Here is a 15,449-nt window from a genome sequence, read left to right as displayed (position 1 = left end):
ATGTGAGATGCTGTCCAAAAACCCTCTAGAAAACGAGTGTTTTATGACTTCATTTGGAGAAATTGTTTGTGGGGAACTCAGAAGCCAGAATAACTGTTTTACTTACGTAAGGTACTTGATAAAACAGCTTTGCACAACAGTCTTGAGAAATGGTTTGTACACTAAAATATTTGAATTCTATGCTGCAGTTAACTTCTCCAGTTAATCTTTACTGCAGTTAACTGAAGTGAGAAGGTCCCAGCTGGGTCATCTTTCCCCTGCAGAGGTTTTTGTGTGCTGACAGGAGACTGTTGATGTTGTCTCTCTGATCCTGCAGGAGGACACAGGCCCAGGCTGGAATGCTGTGCAGAAGTCTCCCTTTCTAGCAAGTCACATCATCAGGACAAGCATGTTGTGGTTTTGCTCTCAAGTCTTCAATTCTTTTTGGCTTTTGCAAGCAGTGCTTTCTAAGCCACAAGTTGTGAAGGTTCAGTAACCCTCTGTGGGGTTTTTCCTCCAGAATTTGTGACTGACCTTTCTGAACCACAGTGAAAAGTTTGCTCTGCAGAGCCTGGTTCAGCTGAGCTCCAGGTGTGACCCCATTCTCTGTTTGTAGCTCCTGCCAGAGGAACAGGGGAGAAGCAGGAGATGTGGAGGGGATGTTCACACTACCCTGACCCTGCTGGGTTTTTTGACATGGACTGTGGCAGTGAGGTTTGTGTGGTTGCTCGGGCAAGCTCCTGGCTGTTCAGCCAAGATGCCATTCCTTGGCTCCAGGGTTAAAGGTCAGACAGCCAATGCCTCATTAAGCAGCCAGGCCAAGTCTCCAGAGAAATTCATTAAAATGAGGAGCCAGTTACTTGGAGGGAAGCTGTGTGGGTTGGTGTCAGATGTGCTGGCATTAAATTTCACGTTTTCCTTAGTTTTGGTTCCCTTGTGCTGGTACTGGCACCTTCCACCTCAGCCCAGCTCAGCAGCTGGCCAGCATGGCAAGTGGTGGATCCTGCTGGAGGCTCCAGTTCCAGCTGGACCCCTGAGCTCTGTGGAGCATCCCAAGGTGTGTTGGCTGGACTGCAGCAGGAATTCAGTGGTCCCAGAGGGGCTTTGGGGTGTGACTGGCACATGTGGGAGGATCCATAAAGGATGGCACCTGAGAAACTTCACACAGGGGAGGGAAGAGGAGTTCTCAGCCTGAGTGGTGAATAATGACAAAGTAAATCACCAATATCCTCTGAATGTGGCAGAGAAGCATCTAAGTGGAAAAATAAATATCAGGGTGGAAAGAGTTTTGAAGAGTACAGACATTATGGAAATGGGGAGAGAGGAACAGTGGTGCCACACTATTGTTGCCTCCAGAAATTTTTGCAACTTCCCAACATAAAAACCTTTTGAGTTCATTAAGGTTGAGTTCAACTGCACATATTAGAATGTTCAGCTATCATGCAGCACTTGCTTCTCATGCTCCAGGATAAATACCTGTTTTTAGCACAGATGATGCAAACTTTAAATAAATGCAAGCAGACGTGTCCCCAGTTTTTTGCTGCAAGTGCAGTGAAATGCCAAGGTTAAAGCAGTTTGCATTTGAATTGTTTCTGACACTGATATGTGACAAATGCCTCGTGGTGTAATTGTGTGTAAATTGATATTAATGTGCAGTCTGCAGCTGAGAAAATGAATATATACACATGATATAGTCTTAATTTCTCTGTCAAACAATTACTGTAAACCCGTTTCAAACTCTGCATGTGTCTTAAAATGTAAAACAAGGAGAAATCAAGAAATGTTAACCAAGTCTGTTACACTTTGGATGAGCGTGTGTCTTTGATAAGATGATTTTACTTCCAGCCAGTGAGTGCATCTGACTCCTTAGGAATAACGAGAGCCCTCTGGGTTACGGAGATGGAATTACCTGGAAATCAGGAGCCGTTTGCCCAAGGATGTCTGGCAGCTGGGTCTCTGCAACTGGCCTTGGAATCCAGGATTCTGGTGGGAATAACTGCAATCTCACCTGTGTTAGGTGTTACCCTAAATGTGCAGGCTGAGACCTGCTTTTAGAAATCATCTAAATCATGGTTTTGCTTGTTGGGTGTGAGCACACTCTTTCTGCTTTCAGTCTCGTGGATATTTTGGGTGACAGAGGGGAATGTACATTCCTGTTACTGGAATCTTAATATTTCTTTCCTTGCTTACTCATTTTCTTCTCTTTTACCTTATTTTATTCTGTTATGTTTTAGGTTGGCCTTGACCACATGAACCAAAAGATGGTGCTGAAGTCCAATATGACACAAGAAGTTGGTGTATTTATTTATTTTTTTGTGGGGGGAGAATGTAGACAAGTTGACTCCTGATGAGGTCCCATATTAATGATTTACAGGCAAAACTCCAGAGTTTAAAAGAGAGGGAATAAACTAACCCAGAGACATCTGCAGACATGTCTGGGAAGCCAGTGTGCATTGCAGATTTTGAGGAGCATGCTAAAACCTTCCTGCCCAAGTCCGTGTACGATTATTACCGATCTGGGGCGGATGACCAGGAAACCCTGGCAGATAATGTCGCAGCCTTTTCCAGGTAGGAGGATGATTGAAGGCTGGGGTGGGAGGCAGGGGGTGTAAGTTCTGCTTTATTGGTAGATGTGGGGCAATTTTAGATTTTTCCCTGTGAACAAAACTCAATTTCTCTGCAATGTCTTTCTATTTTAGCAAAAAGACTCTCAGCTGATTTTTCAGGACAACTCTCTCCCCTTCCACTCCTCCACCTAACAATTTCTGTCAAAAAGCAGTCCCTAAAATCCATTAGCACCTTTTTAGTTTTGCCTGCATTTGGGATCTTTTGTTAGCAGAAATTCTCTCCAGAGTCTTTCAGCTGCAGTATTTAATCCGCCAATGAAACTGTCATTTCTACATCTTGGGTTACAGTGCCCGCAAGGGGTTCTTGGGGTGGAGTTGTGCTTTTTAGGTCCTTAGTCAGTTTTGCCTTTTCCTTAGTTCTCCCAAACCGAATTAGTGCTGTGGCCTTCCCAGGTGAGAGCTGCAGGAAGGAGTTGCATTTCCCAGCTCTGGGGCGAGCTGGGGAAGCCAGGGCTCATCCTGGCTGGCCCAGCTGTGCTCAGGGGTTTCTGCAGGAGGTCAGCCCCTCACCAGGAGAGACTGTAAATGCTGGGAACTGTTCTTATCCAGTTTTGACTTGGACTGATCCCCTGAAGTGTTGTGAAAGCCTGGGCTCGGGTCAGCCTTAGCCTCAGAAGCACAAGGTCAGCACAAAGTCAGGGGGCACGTGCTGTGGGATTTGGTGGAAGTGTCACAAATGGCATCACATCAGTTGGCTCCCTCCTCCCCAATGTCCCTGAGCAGGGCAGAGGGAAGGAGGCAGCTGGAGGCTGCTTCCCTCAGCCCAGCTGAGCCCAGTCAAGCTGCTCAAACAGCTGCTGACATCTCCTTCCTTCTGGGCTGTGTTGGTGCAGACGTTTAACCCCCTGCACTTGTCTCTGCTTTGTCTTTAGTTCCTCTGAGCCTGACAAACCAAACCATGATTGTCCTGGTTTATCCTTGCTCTTTCTCCCTCCCTGCTTTGCTTTCCTGCAGTCCTGCTCACTGCTCCAGTTGCTTTTCCATAGGCTGTGGACCATTCAGCTGGAAATCTGATGCAAGTTGAAGGTTGTAGAAGACTCTGTGATAATTCATTTAGCAGGATCTCAGAGGTCAGAACCTTAATTTTGAGGTCATACATAGAAAAGCTTTATGATGTCAAGAGAAGACAACTCACCTTCACTGCTTATTCCAGACCTCCCAGCTCCATGCAGAAGCTGCCATCACAGAAATTCCCCTGCTCAAACACAAGCCACAAGATTGCCCTGAGGAGTGAACAGGAGCAGGAGGGGATGCAGTAGCACTCACCTGATTTTTATTGCACCTTTTTAATGCTTCCAGATGCTCTAATGCTACTTGCACTCATAAAAGCTAAATGAGACATTAAGGGAAGGACACTCCAAGGAAGCACTTGCAGGCAATAAACTGCAGGAGCAGTGAACATTTGACTTGTAACTGCTGGAGCTGATTGTGATGAGGTGGGATCTAAAGCTGCCAGGGGCAGGCCAACAAAGAGCTGGGCACATCCCTTGCTGTGCTGGCATCAGCAGGGCAGGGAGATAAGGGCAGCTCTGCTCTGGAGCTGTTCCTGCCACAGGGATGGATTCCTCTGATAAGAGACCTCCTTACATTGAGCTGTTTGCCTGTGGGCTGCAGGCTTACCTCATCTTTCCTGAATCTTCTATCAGATTTTCAAGAAAACCCTTCAGTTTTAGGTGTTCAAACTGTGGTGTTTGCAGGCAGCCCGGGACTGAAGGAGATGTTCATTAGCAATGCCTGAGACATTAAAAGAATTCAGTGACATTTGGTGTGGCTGAAAATCCCTCAGTGCTGGGGCTCCTCAGCAGAGTGAGGATGAAGGGGCTGGGAGGTGTTTGTGTCTTTGCTCTCCCTCCCTTGGTATTTATCTGACATAAGATCCCATTTTCTCAGCACGTGGGATGCTGCCATGAACAGTCCTTAGGCCATGTTTGCAATGGCTTCCTGGGAATACATCTCTAAAAGGTAGCACCTGCTGTAAAGACTGCAATAATTTGGTTTGTAAGACCTATTTGACACAAAGAACTTTGAAAAACCCTTCTTTTTCCCTTGGATGCTGTTGGGAGAAGCATGAGGCAGCACTGCTCACTCTGACCCTCACACAGTCCTGGTGTTCCTGCCTCTTCCTGACTGCAGCTTGGGTAAATATAAAGTCAGATGGACTTTACACCCCCGAGGCACAAAGATCACCAAGTCAGATAATTTTGTGGAAGATAGGAGTATGTTCAGCTTAGTTTGCCATTGATTTCCCCTGTCAGAGGCTTAGTTGCAGGGTTCAGTCAGATTTAGAAAGTTTGCAGATTAAATAATCTTTATAAATTTAAATGGAAGAGAAAGCACAAAACTGAACCAGAAGCAGGAATGGCTAACCTGTGCCTTTATGGTGCAGGATTATTCAGGTGAGGTGTGAGGGTGGAAAACCAGTGCTGGGCTCATCTGTGAGTTCTTTATAATTTTTTTGGCAAACAAATGGTTTCATTTCCAGAGAAATAATAGATGATCTTATTAAGGACTAGTATTACTATTGTCATCAGGGAAGATCCCTAATGGGTGGTTGTGTTGCTGGATCCTGCAGTATCTTTGGAACACTCCATGCAATTTTTGGAGCTGCACAATTCATACTCATTGGATTATAAAATGAAAGTCTTGGCCTTTTGACCTTGAGGTGCTTTGTGTAATCAGATAGCAGAGTACAAACTGCCTCCACAAGGGCAGTGTTTGAGGTGAGTTTGACACCAGGTGCAGCACCTCTCCCCCAGCTGCCAGCCCTTCTGGGACTGAGGGAAGAGCCAGCGCTCGGGTGTTGACATCAGGGTGTTCCTGCTGAGCCCAGACAAGTATTTCTTATCCCTAGTTCCCAAATGGCCCTGGCAGAAGTGAGGCAGTAAGGCCAGCAGGATGATTTGGGATGGCAGAGCATATGTCATTGCCTGTGGTGCCTGCCTGCCTTCTCCTTGGCTTTGCTCTGCGTCCTGGAATGCTGAGTGCCCTCCCAGGCCTGTCTGGAGCTGAAATCCCCTCTCGAGCTGTCTCTGAAGTGCAGGGCCTGAATGGAGAGGAGATTTTTGTGACAAGGTCGGGCTGCCTTTAGCTCGATGGCATCCAGGAAATCAGTCTGGAGCCTCCCCTCTCAGCAGGAGGATGTGGAGCAGGCTCCTGCTTCTCCACCCTGCCATGGAATTCCTGGAGGCCTTGGGAGAAGCTGCCTTGTTCTGTCCTGTGCAGGAACAGCAGCTGCTGCTTCAGCAGTGCCAGCATCAATGCAGAGTTTCTGCAAACATGCTGTTGCCTTATAGCAATTAAAGGCATTGAAATGGCCACAGAAGTAATTTAAACACTGGTTAGAAAAGCAAGGCTGATTGTGGGACTGGGTCAGACAAGTCTGGGAAGTTCAGGGGAGAAAAGAAAAGGAATGCTTGGAATAATAATTTAATTGTGTTGTTGTGATGTCTTTCACCTCAGATTCCCAGTGCACCACAAAAAGAGTGTGGATGGCAAAACATGCAGGGAGGGAAGAGAACTTTCCCCAAGGAAAAGCAGCTGTTGCTTGGCCTGGCACAGCACCAGCCCCTGAAGGGAAGTGGAGCTGTAGGAGACAGAAGGGCAGCAAACTGGGTTGGGTTTAGGATGGAGGCTTGGCCTGAGCAGTGTGTCTTTTCCCAAATGTGCTTCTTGCCCTGCAGCACGAGGGGATTTGGGGCAACTCGGGAGAGGAACAAGAGGAGCTGCTTGAAAATATGGTGCAGTTTGAAAATGTCAGTGCTTTCCCCAGCTGAAAGCAGCCAGTGCTTCCCTCTTACCCCACTGCAAGGTAATTTAGAAACAAAATTTTTTGAGCATGGAGAAAAAAGGAAAGGACACAAAAGATTAATCCCCCTTCCTTCCCTTTAATCCTTCCTTCAAAACAGCTTTTAGCTGAAGCTGCCTAAATCAGGAGCCCTCACTGCTTTCCCAACTGCAGCACCTCCTGCTTCCAGCTGGGAAGAAGGATGCACTCACTCTCAGTTGCTGATTGCAGCACACGACTGTGGACTTGGCTGGAAAAAGATGTGGGTGATGAGGAGATGGTGAATTAAAAAAAAATCCAAGTTTTTTTCCAAAATATACAGGAAATGTTTCACTGAAGGACTTGGAGGAAGCAGGTGCTGTGTGCAGCCGAATGACTGCGTGCCCTGGTGGTGGGGAAATGCTGCCTGTGAGGTTTCCTTGCTGCTGTGGAGGGCATTTCCCTGTCCAGACAACGCCTGGCTTCAAGTGCCTGTCAAGCTCAGAGCTGGAAACAGCCGAGTTGCCAAAGCAAGAGCAGGTTTTACTGAAGGATGATGATACCCAGGTAGTGAAGCTGCTTGGTGTTTTTGTGGGAGCGCTCAGTTCTGGGTCAGGAGCACTGACTGGGTGCTGGGTGAGAGGATGTGAGCTGATCAGGGCTCTCTGCTCAGGACTGCATCACTTTTCTTGCATGCACTGCTGGGATTTTGGCTCCTCCTGTTTCTCTTCCCAGCCAAAAGCACCACAGGGATGTTTTACCTCGGGGCTGACCCTCACAGGCCGGCTGTGAGATGGCAGTGGCAGGAACCAATCTGAGAAACCAGGAGCCCGGGGAAGAGGGAGATGCTTCACATCCTTCATGCTTTGGGGTTTGACTATAAATCAGCAAGGTTTTTTGGTTTTTGGGGATTTTGGTTTTCTTTCTTTGCTGGGAGAAGATACCTCAGGGCAGAGTGGAAGCCTTCGGAATGAGGATTAGGAAAAAAAGGGGGAGAAAGAAGTCCTGTTTTCTTTGTCCCACCCTCACCCATCCTCCCCTGAAAAATAACAAACTGCTACAATGGCATGAAAACAAGTGTGAGGAGATGTTCCTGCCGTGTGTGTCTTGGCTCTGAGCAGCACAGCTGACTTGCACAGCCACACATCTCCTTCCAAGCATCATAACTGTCCTTCTCCTCCCTGGGGAGCACTGCCTGCAGAGCTGGCACGGCCCCAGGCCTTCAGAAAGGTGGGTCTTGTCCTGGCTCTGCCCCAGGCTTTTGGGGAAAATGTCTCTTGATCTTTCTATAAAACAGATTTTGTCTTTTTTTCCCCTGAATTTTCATGTTAATGCTCAAGCTCACCTCTACTCCCTGTCGGAGAGCAGCAGTGGCTCTGGTTCTCTCTGCTGGTAATTATAATGTTATCAGTCTCGAGCATTCCGGTACTGAGCAGTTGCTCAAGTTCAGCTGTATTAGACCACATATTTTTAATTCTTCTCTGTAATTGCAGTCCAGGAGCCATGGGAGCCCTTTTGGAGGGAGGGAGGGAGGCCTCGGTGAGAGGTCGGTGTTTGCAGGGAGGCTTTGGCTGAGCCCACCGGAGGCAGCCCCAGGAGTTGCACCCCCTCTTGTGGCTTCTAGTGGTGGCAGTGCTGTGACAGACCTGGACAAGTCCCACGGCACAGGAATCCCCAGGAATGCAGCCCTCCTCATAAAACTCTGGATGTTATGGTGTCTAGTTGATCCCGTAATAGGGATCATGGTCTTCTGATGCTGTTTTCCTGTGTGGGACCATAAAAAGGTAAATTTCTGTGTGCAGACACGTGGTGTCCAGCCTGGCTGCAGCAAACTGTAATTTCAGGTTAAGTGTGGTTCTTTTGCTCTGGTTTGGAAAAGGGAGTTCCCAGCCTGCAGGCCAGGCTTGTGTTACCAATAACCCCGTGTCTGTTGGTTCCCTAGTCCATGGAAGGGATAACTGAGGCTGGCTGATGACTTCTTCCATTTGCCCACAGTGTCTGGCACCCAGTTCTGCCCCGAGGCTTTCGGGGGGCTGAGACTCACCACCAACCTCATTCCTTTAGAGCTCCTCTCTTTCCTTTCAAACAATACCAGCCAGAAGTGCTCAAGGGGTCTTTGCCTCTTTCAGCTCGCTGCTCTTTGGTCCCTGCAGGGGTTGTGCTGCAGCTCTGCGTGGCACAGTGGGGTTCTGTCCCTGAGAGCCGTGCCCTCCCCGTGCTGCAGCCCTTTGCGACCCGGTGTGTTTGTGTGTGCCAGGTGGAAGCTGTACCCGCGGGTGCTCAGGGACGTGTCGGCGATGGACCTGTCCACCCGTGTGCTGGGGCAGAGCGTCGCCGTGCCCGTGTGCGTGGCCGCCACCGCCATGCAGCGCATGGCTCACCCGCACGGAGAGACGGCCACCGCCCGAGGTGAGCGGGGAGGGACGGCCGGGTGGTTCGTGCCTTTCTTTTTCACTGCTTCACTCCTCTGAGTGTGGTCTCCCTCTCCATGAAACAGTGCGGGGGGAAATGAAGGATATTTCATTTGGGGAGTAATTTGTTGTATGTAAAATTAACATCTATCTACCTATCCATACATTCTACGTAGCTATAAACATTGTCACAGCAACATTCTTCCTATTAGAGAATTGACTCTAGAACTTCATCCAACTTCTAGAGGCCTTTGTTTGCCTGGCAGAAATCCTGGCTTGGAAGAGAGCTCTTTGAGAGCATCGCAGGGAGGCAGTGAGATAAGGGCCCCTCCAGGCTAGAAGCTGCACAAAGATGTTGCCAGCACAGAGGCTGCAGCTCAAAAGGGTATTAACCAGAATTCAGATGGGGAACTGTCGCCTGCTGCTTTAACTCCAGCTGCAGAAAGCACCAAATCTGAATAAGAGGTGTGGGCTGTGCATTTCAGTGCCCCCGTGCTGAAAGGAAAAGGGTACAAAACCTAAATAGGCGATATTTAAAAGAGAAACAATGCTGTGCGTGGCTGGGTTGTTCACAGACAGCGTCGCCATGGCCGGTGCAGCAGCCCCTGGTGTGCAGCGAGTCCCGCAGCGGGAGCTGCTCTCGGTTCCCATGGCTGAGCTGTGCTGCCCAGCTCCAGCGCTAGCACAGAGAACACACCTGTCCATCGTACAGCACGGCTGGGGCCGCCTTTCCCCTCCCTCCCCAGAGCTCTGTCAGCTGCTCTCCCCGTTTGAGTGCCGGCCCTCTCCACGCGATGGCACTCCAGCACCTCGGATGCCTTGGGAAGGGCCCGGTGCTGTCCCAGCCTTGGCAGCTCCCGCGGATCGCTGCTGGGCCAGCTCGTGCCGGGGGAAACTCTGAAACATTTAGTGCAGACGTTAATGCAATGGTGGGAGCGAGATGTGCAACACAAAATTCAGGATGGTTCTTAGCTAAGATTCCCACTGATGCTGCAGCCTGGCACATTTTAAGGCATAAATCCTCAACGGCATGCAAAAATAAGGCTGGTACCACATTTGCAAACCTTAATACATGATCATTGCCTTTAATGTTCCTGGGTTTTCAAGCTGGCACAGCTCGGTGTACTGGCACCAGTTGCAATGTGTGGTCCAGTAAACTTGTCCATTGGAGCTGGTGAATTTTCATTGCTTTCAAAGGAATAAAATCACACCCTCTGTATTGCATTGGCATTTGGGGGAGAAAAAAAAAGGCTTTGGTTTTGTGCTGTTAGAGGAGGAGAGGGGCACTCAGTGCCAAGCTCTTGGTTTGACCTTATAAGATGACAGGAATTAGGTGTAAAGTACACATTTGGTTTAAGGGTTCTCTTACACTTGGGACACTCGGGGTCAGGGGGTTTGCCACATCCAACTTCTGTTCCAGAGGTAGCACAGAGTTTAAGTGAGCAAACTGTTGGTTTAATTCTGCTTCAGCTGCACTGGTTTGCACAGCCAAGGAAGTCTGTGGCTTCTGCAAAGCCTGGCGTGCTCCATAAGCCTGGCTTTTCTTGGCTCAGGTGTGCAGGAAGGGCTCTTTGGGGTGGTGCCTCTGCCATGATCCTTGGGAGGCACAGCATGGCCTGGGTGCTGCCCCTTCCCAGCCAGTGCCCTGGGAGCAGAGCAGCCCCCAGGGCAGCCTCCCTGTGTGCCACGAGTGTGCCTTGAGCCCCGAGGGCTAATCCTGGCTCACAGCAGAGCAGGCTGGTGAGGAGAGCTCCTTCCCGGAGCTCCCGGGGCTTGGAGAACAGCGCTCGAGGAATTGTCCTGCTGGGAGCTGCTCTGCTCTCCCGGCAGCTTTGTCCCTGTGCTGAAGGGTGAATGTCCCCTCTGGGGACAAGGGCGTCACGGTGTCCCTTGGAACTCCCTGCCCTCACAGCTTCTTGCTCTGGGGCTTGGTAGGGTTTGGGGGCTGCTGCTTCCCCAGGAATGCTGTCCCACAGCAGCCAAGCTGGTGGAGAGGGGTGTGCACCTTCCCAGAACAGGGCAGGGTCCCTCAGCTCACCTGAAACAGCCCTTCATGGGCAGTTCTTTTGTGTGAGCAAAGAATCTTTTCTAGGAAAAACACCCAGTTGTCATTTGAGAGTTGCTGGTGGCAGGCCAGCCAGCACAATGGAAGTTATTCCAAAGGTTAGGTGAGCCCACTCTGAGCAGCATAAACTGCACTCATGGTCAAACCTTGCACAGCCTCAAACCCAGGTGTTGGATTTACGTGCATTCCTGTTAGCTAGACTTGAAAATAATAGATGAATATTTAAAAATGTCTCTGCAGGCTGTAATAAGGTTGCTCCTCAGTTTTCTCTGACATTTGTCTGAGTCCTTCCTTACAGAGAAAGCTCTCTTGTCCTTGAAACAATTTCATGCACCTTGGCAGTTGTCCCAGTTTTTCTAGGTCTTCCTTCAAGTATATTCCCTGGCATTTTAGTTGTAGTTCATCAGTGTATGTGGCAATTTTCCAAAGAATGGATTTTCTGTTCAGTAGAGACTGAAAAATTGGGAGGAAAATTGTTTTGGATTAACTGAAATGTTTCATTTGATCCAAGGCATAATGTTTTATTTCATTTTCCTACTGGCTAATGCTTTTAGCTATAGTTCTGTTTTGAAACAAAAGTGTCAGCTCAGGAGAAAACATTTCCATTTTGAAAAGATCAACACATGACATTTTGACTTAGGTGTTTTTTTCTATCCTTCCCACTCCAATTTCAACCTCTTTGACTAAAAATATTTGCCAAATTCGATGAATAATCTTAGCCACTAAAGAGCAAAAGGTTGTTCTCTAAACACTTTTCAATAGAACCCTTCTGATTCTGTGGGATCTTTTTCCCTTGCTTGTCCATCAGCAGTCACTGTTCCCCCATGCCAAGGCATTCGTTTGCCACCCTGACTTCATGCTGTGCTTGCAAACCAGCATGATCCCCTTGTCAACAGGACCCACCTCGAGCACACTGACTCAGAACCCTGTGCACCATCCAGCTGCTCAGCAAGAAATAGCTGAGGTTTTTTGCAGCCTTAATTGATTATGAACAGATCCATCGCATTTTTAATTGAGATTTGTGTTTATATTCCTGCTTATCCCATATTGCCTTTAATGGGTAGTTTAAACTCCTGTTTTCACCTCACAGCAGCATTGCAGTGCCTGCCTTCTCCATGAATGGCTGACAACCAGGCTGAGAACCCGCCTGTGCTCTTGGCCAGCTCTTTGGGGAGCTGTCACTGACAGTTGCTCAGGCTGCAGTTTTTGTGTTTGCCCTGTGCAGCTGCACTCAGAGCCCTGTCCAGGCTGTGCTGACACAGGGAGGGTTTCACCATCACCTGCGACGGGACTGCACCCTTTGCTCTGCCAAATGGAGCACAGGAGTGCTGCCTGCAAAGCTGTCCTATTCCCCCTGTTTTAGCAGAGTTTCTGGCAGCTCTGACATTCCCATGGAGAGGCACCAACACCTTTGTTCCTTTGGCTCCTGACAGGTTGCTACTGTGCTTTTTCTCTCTGTGGAGCTGAGCACTGAGATTTGGGTTTCTTCTGCCCATCAGACATGGCTGTGTCTGGAAGGAGGGACTTGGCCATTTGTTATGTTTTGTGCTCAGCCACAAAAGCAGTGGGACTTTGTACCCACCTGTTACCTATGTGGTGATGGAAAGATGAGGTTAATTTTGAGATATGAAAATTAATGTCACTCCAGAGTCGTGGAGAGGACAATATTCACATGGGACAGCGTGGCCTGGGCTGACCTGGCCTGGATTCCCCTGGAGAGCAGCAGGCTGGGGGACTCAGTGCTGCAAGTGTGCCCAGGCAGCCTGGCATGGCAGGCAGATCCCAGATCCCTTTTGGCCACGTGTCCCTTTCCCTGCAGCCCTCTTGTACAGCTGACAAAACACGTTGTGTCACGAGGGGATGGCAGGCATGGCTCTCACGCAGGGTTTGGTAGGGGCTGAGGGAGCAGAGGCTGACAGGGATCTCTCAGCCAAGTGTGGTTTGTCAAGAGAGCTACGTGGAGTTCTTTAAACAACTCTGTTTCTTGGGAGATGCAGCTCCAAGAACACGGCTGCTGCTCCTGGGAAATACCACTGTGCCAAAAGGACATGGTGTTGATCCCAAGGAATGTCCTCTGGCCCTTAGCTTGGGCACAGTGGATTCTCTGGATTCAGGGAAAAACGCCTGCAGTGGGGCAGTTTGACTGCTGGGCTTCGGAGATGCCCCTAAAAGGGAAATGATGGGAATTTGCCCAGCTAGAGGAAAAAAGCAGTTCCCATTCCCATACAAGGTAACCCCGACAAAATCTGCAAGCCTGAGCTGGGCTCCTCTCCAGTGCCCTCCCTGAAGTATTCTTCCTCTGAGCTGCCCACGGGGACAAATCCTGTACCCTTCCCAAACCATGTAAGGAACGATGGGGACAGGATGCTCTGAGGCTTCAGGGTGAAAAAAGAGCTAAAAAAAGGTCACTGCTCTGTTCCCCACTGGAGCTCCCAAGTGCACCCTGTCCCATTTGTTGCCATGTAAAACACTTCACTTGGGTTCCCCAGGAGTGAATGGCTTCCAAGTGCCAGAGGGCAGGTTTGGGTTAGGGATGAGGAAGAGATTCTTTAGGTTCTGTGGTGCCATGGACTTCCCCAGCTCCTGTGTGTGCCCTCTGCTGTGCTCTCTGTGCTGTCACAGAGCCCAGCAGGAGCCTGCAGGGTCTGCAAGGGTCAATATGTCCTTTGGGCAATGCTCAGGATTAAAAGAAGACCTGGAAAAAAAGAAAAAACATAAAAAACAAGTAACTAAAAGCAAGCATGCAATGGCATGAGGAAAGGCTGGTTTACAAAAACATCTCCTGCTTAAACTCTGGCAAATGTCACTTATTGCAGCAAGAGCATCCTGTGGGAATATGGCTGTAGTAGGACTGATTTGAAATAATAAATTATTTGCAGCACCCCAAAAGTGAAGTGAAAAATACAGTTGTTAGAGGAAATGAATTGCTTCTGTTTTCTTCAACTGCAGCTAAATTTGTGAGAAGTTGGAGTGTATTTTTAGAGAAACCTAATTTGAGGTAAAAAAAAAAAACCCAACCCAACCTGGCAGCACTTCAGGCCTCTGTATCTCATGGTTTTAGAAGTCTAGAAAATTGTCAAAATAAGCTTTAAAATTATCCAGATCAAGGACAAATCGACCAAAACTGGAACTGGAAGCTTCTAAAACCCTGAAAATTTTTTGTCTGTGAACTTTGGATTTGCCTGGGAGATCTAAACTGCGTGTGTTGAGCTGGTGCTTCACCAGAGAGCTGTGAACTTTAAGGAGAGACGAGGGGAATTTTGTGAGCATGCTTGCATGAAAATGCCATAACCCCGTTTGGGATGCCTGAACTCTCATTGAACCAAACTGCTTAAACCTGATCTTAAATAAGAGAAAAGCACTATCTTCTCTGTTGCTACATGTACAGCTAAGTTGAAAGGATATGGTGGTATCCCATGATTTATATCTTCTCTTCACCAAAAATGTTTTATTGTGTAGTTTCTAACTAAATCTTTGCTTTAGCAATAGAGGTAGATGTGGGAATAAAAGGCAAAAATGGAAATAAATGGATACCTAAAGGCAGATTGAACCATAACATTTACATTTCTCCCTTATCTGATGTGAGGGTTTTGCAATTCCTACATCAGCATTCCTGATGTAGAGGGAACTGTGTCCAGCAGTTTAAAGGAGAGCAACGGGATGGTTACGAACCGGAGAGTTTGGGTGATTGCTGCTGTATTTCCAGTGAGGGAAAACTGGCTGGTGGCCCTGGGAGGGTGTAACCAATTTGTTTGAATAAGCTGTTCATAAGTTTCCACTCCAAGAGGCTTGTAATCCTTATTTAATAAAATGTTGTCATAAAGACCACTTTTTAATTCCTCCATGGGCTGGGGATGACGTCTTGAAACAGAGGTCCATTTACATTAAAAATATGCGTACTGTGGTAGACCAAGGAAAACAAGGCTCTCTAGAATATTTCTGAGTTCTACAGAGTGTTTTTCCTTTATTTTACAATAAGTGACAGATCACTCCAAAAAGAATAAGTGATAATTCCATGAGAACACATCTGTATGAGGTTAGTATTAGGTGCGGAGGGCGATTTTTGGGGAGGCAACACGGCAACATCCAAAACTCTGGAAGCTTTCAATGCATTTACTCGAATGCTGCTGCTTATATCCTCTCTCTGTGTTCCCGCAGCCTGCCAGGCCGTGGGGACAGGGATGATGCTGAGCTCCTGGGCCACGTCGTCCATGGAGGAGGTGGCGGCGGCGGCGCCGGGCGGCCTGCGCTGGCTGCAGCTCTACGCCTACCGGCAGCGGCGGGTGACGGCCGCGCTGGTGCGGCGCGCCGAGGCGGCCGGCTACCGCGGCATCTTCCTCACCGTGGACACGCCCTACCTCGGCCGCCGCCGCGCCGACGTGCGCAACCGCTTCCAGCTGCCCCCGCACCTCAGGTACCTGCGCTGGGGACAGGGCCAGCGCCGCCGCGGCTGCCGAGGGAGAGGGTGGCGCTGGGGACGGCTGCTTTGGGGCAGAGCGAAGCGTGCCTGGCTCTCTGCACGCTGTGAAAGGTGCCCCACGTCTCTTACTTCAGCTGAACTAAGGCATGTGGGGCAGTTCTTTGTGCTTGTGTCAGTGGGTTCT

At 48.9% G+C, this 15,449-nt stretch overlaps 1 protein-coding gene across 1 annotated transcript in view; it reads left to right on the top strand.

The window, feature by feature from the left end:
- LOC135297775 (2-Hydroxyacid oxidase 1-like) overlaps positions 1–15,449 on the top strand; it is a 51,315-nt gene that overhangs the window by 22,832 nt on the left and 13,034 nt on the right. Inside the window, exons 1-5 of the mRNA XM_064415689.1 lie at positions 1,851–1,965; positions 2,214–2,270; positions 2,354–2,547; positions 8,627–8,778; positions 15,004–15,259. Coding sequence (XP_064271759.1) covers positions 2,411–2,547; positions 8,627–8,778; positions 15,004–15,259 — 545 coding nt within the window. The 5' untranslated portion in view covers positions 1,851–1,965; positions 2,214–2,270; positions 2,354–2,410. Of the gene's footprint in view, positions 1,966–2,213; positions 2,271–2,353; positions 2,548–8,626; positions 8,779–15,003; positions 15,260–15,449 lie in introns of the transcript that reaches the window.

This window comes from Passer domesticus, chromosome 3 (assembly GCF_036417665.1).
Source record: "Passer domesticus isolate bPasDom1 chromosome 3, bPasDom1.hap1, whole genome shotgun sequence".
Classification (NCBI taxonomy): Eukaryota; Metazoa; Chordata; class Aves; order Passeriformes; family Passeridae; genus Passer; species Passer domesticus.
Note: the sequence above shows the minus strand (reverse complement) of the source record. Positions and strands in the feature narration are given on the sequence as shown.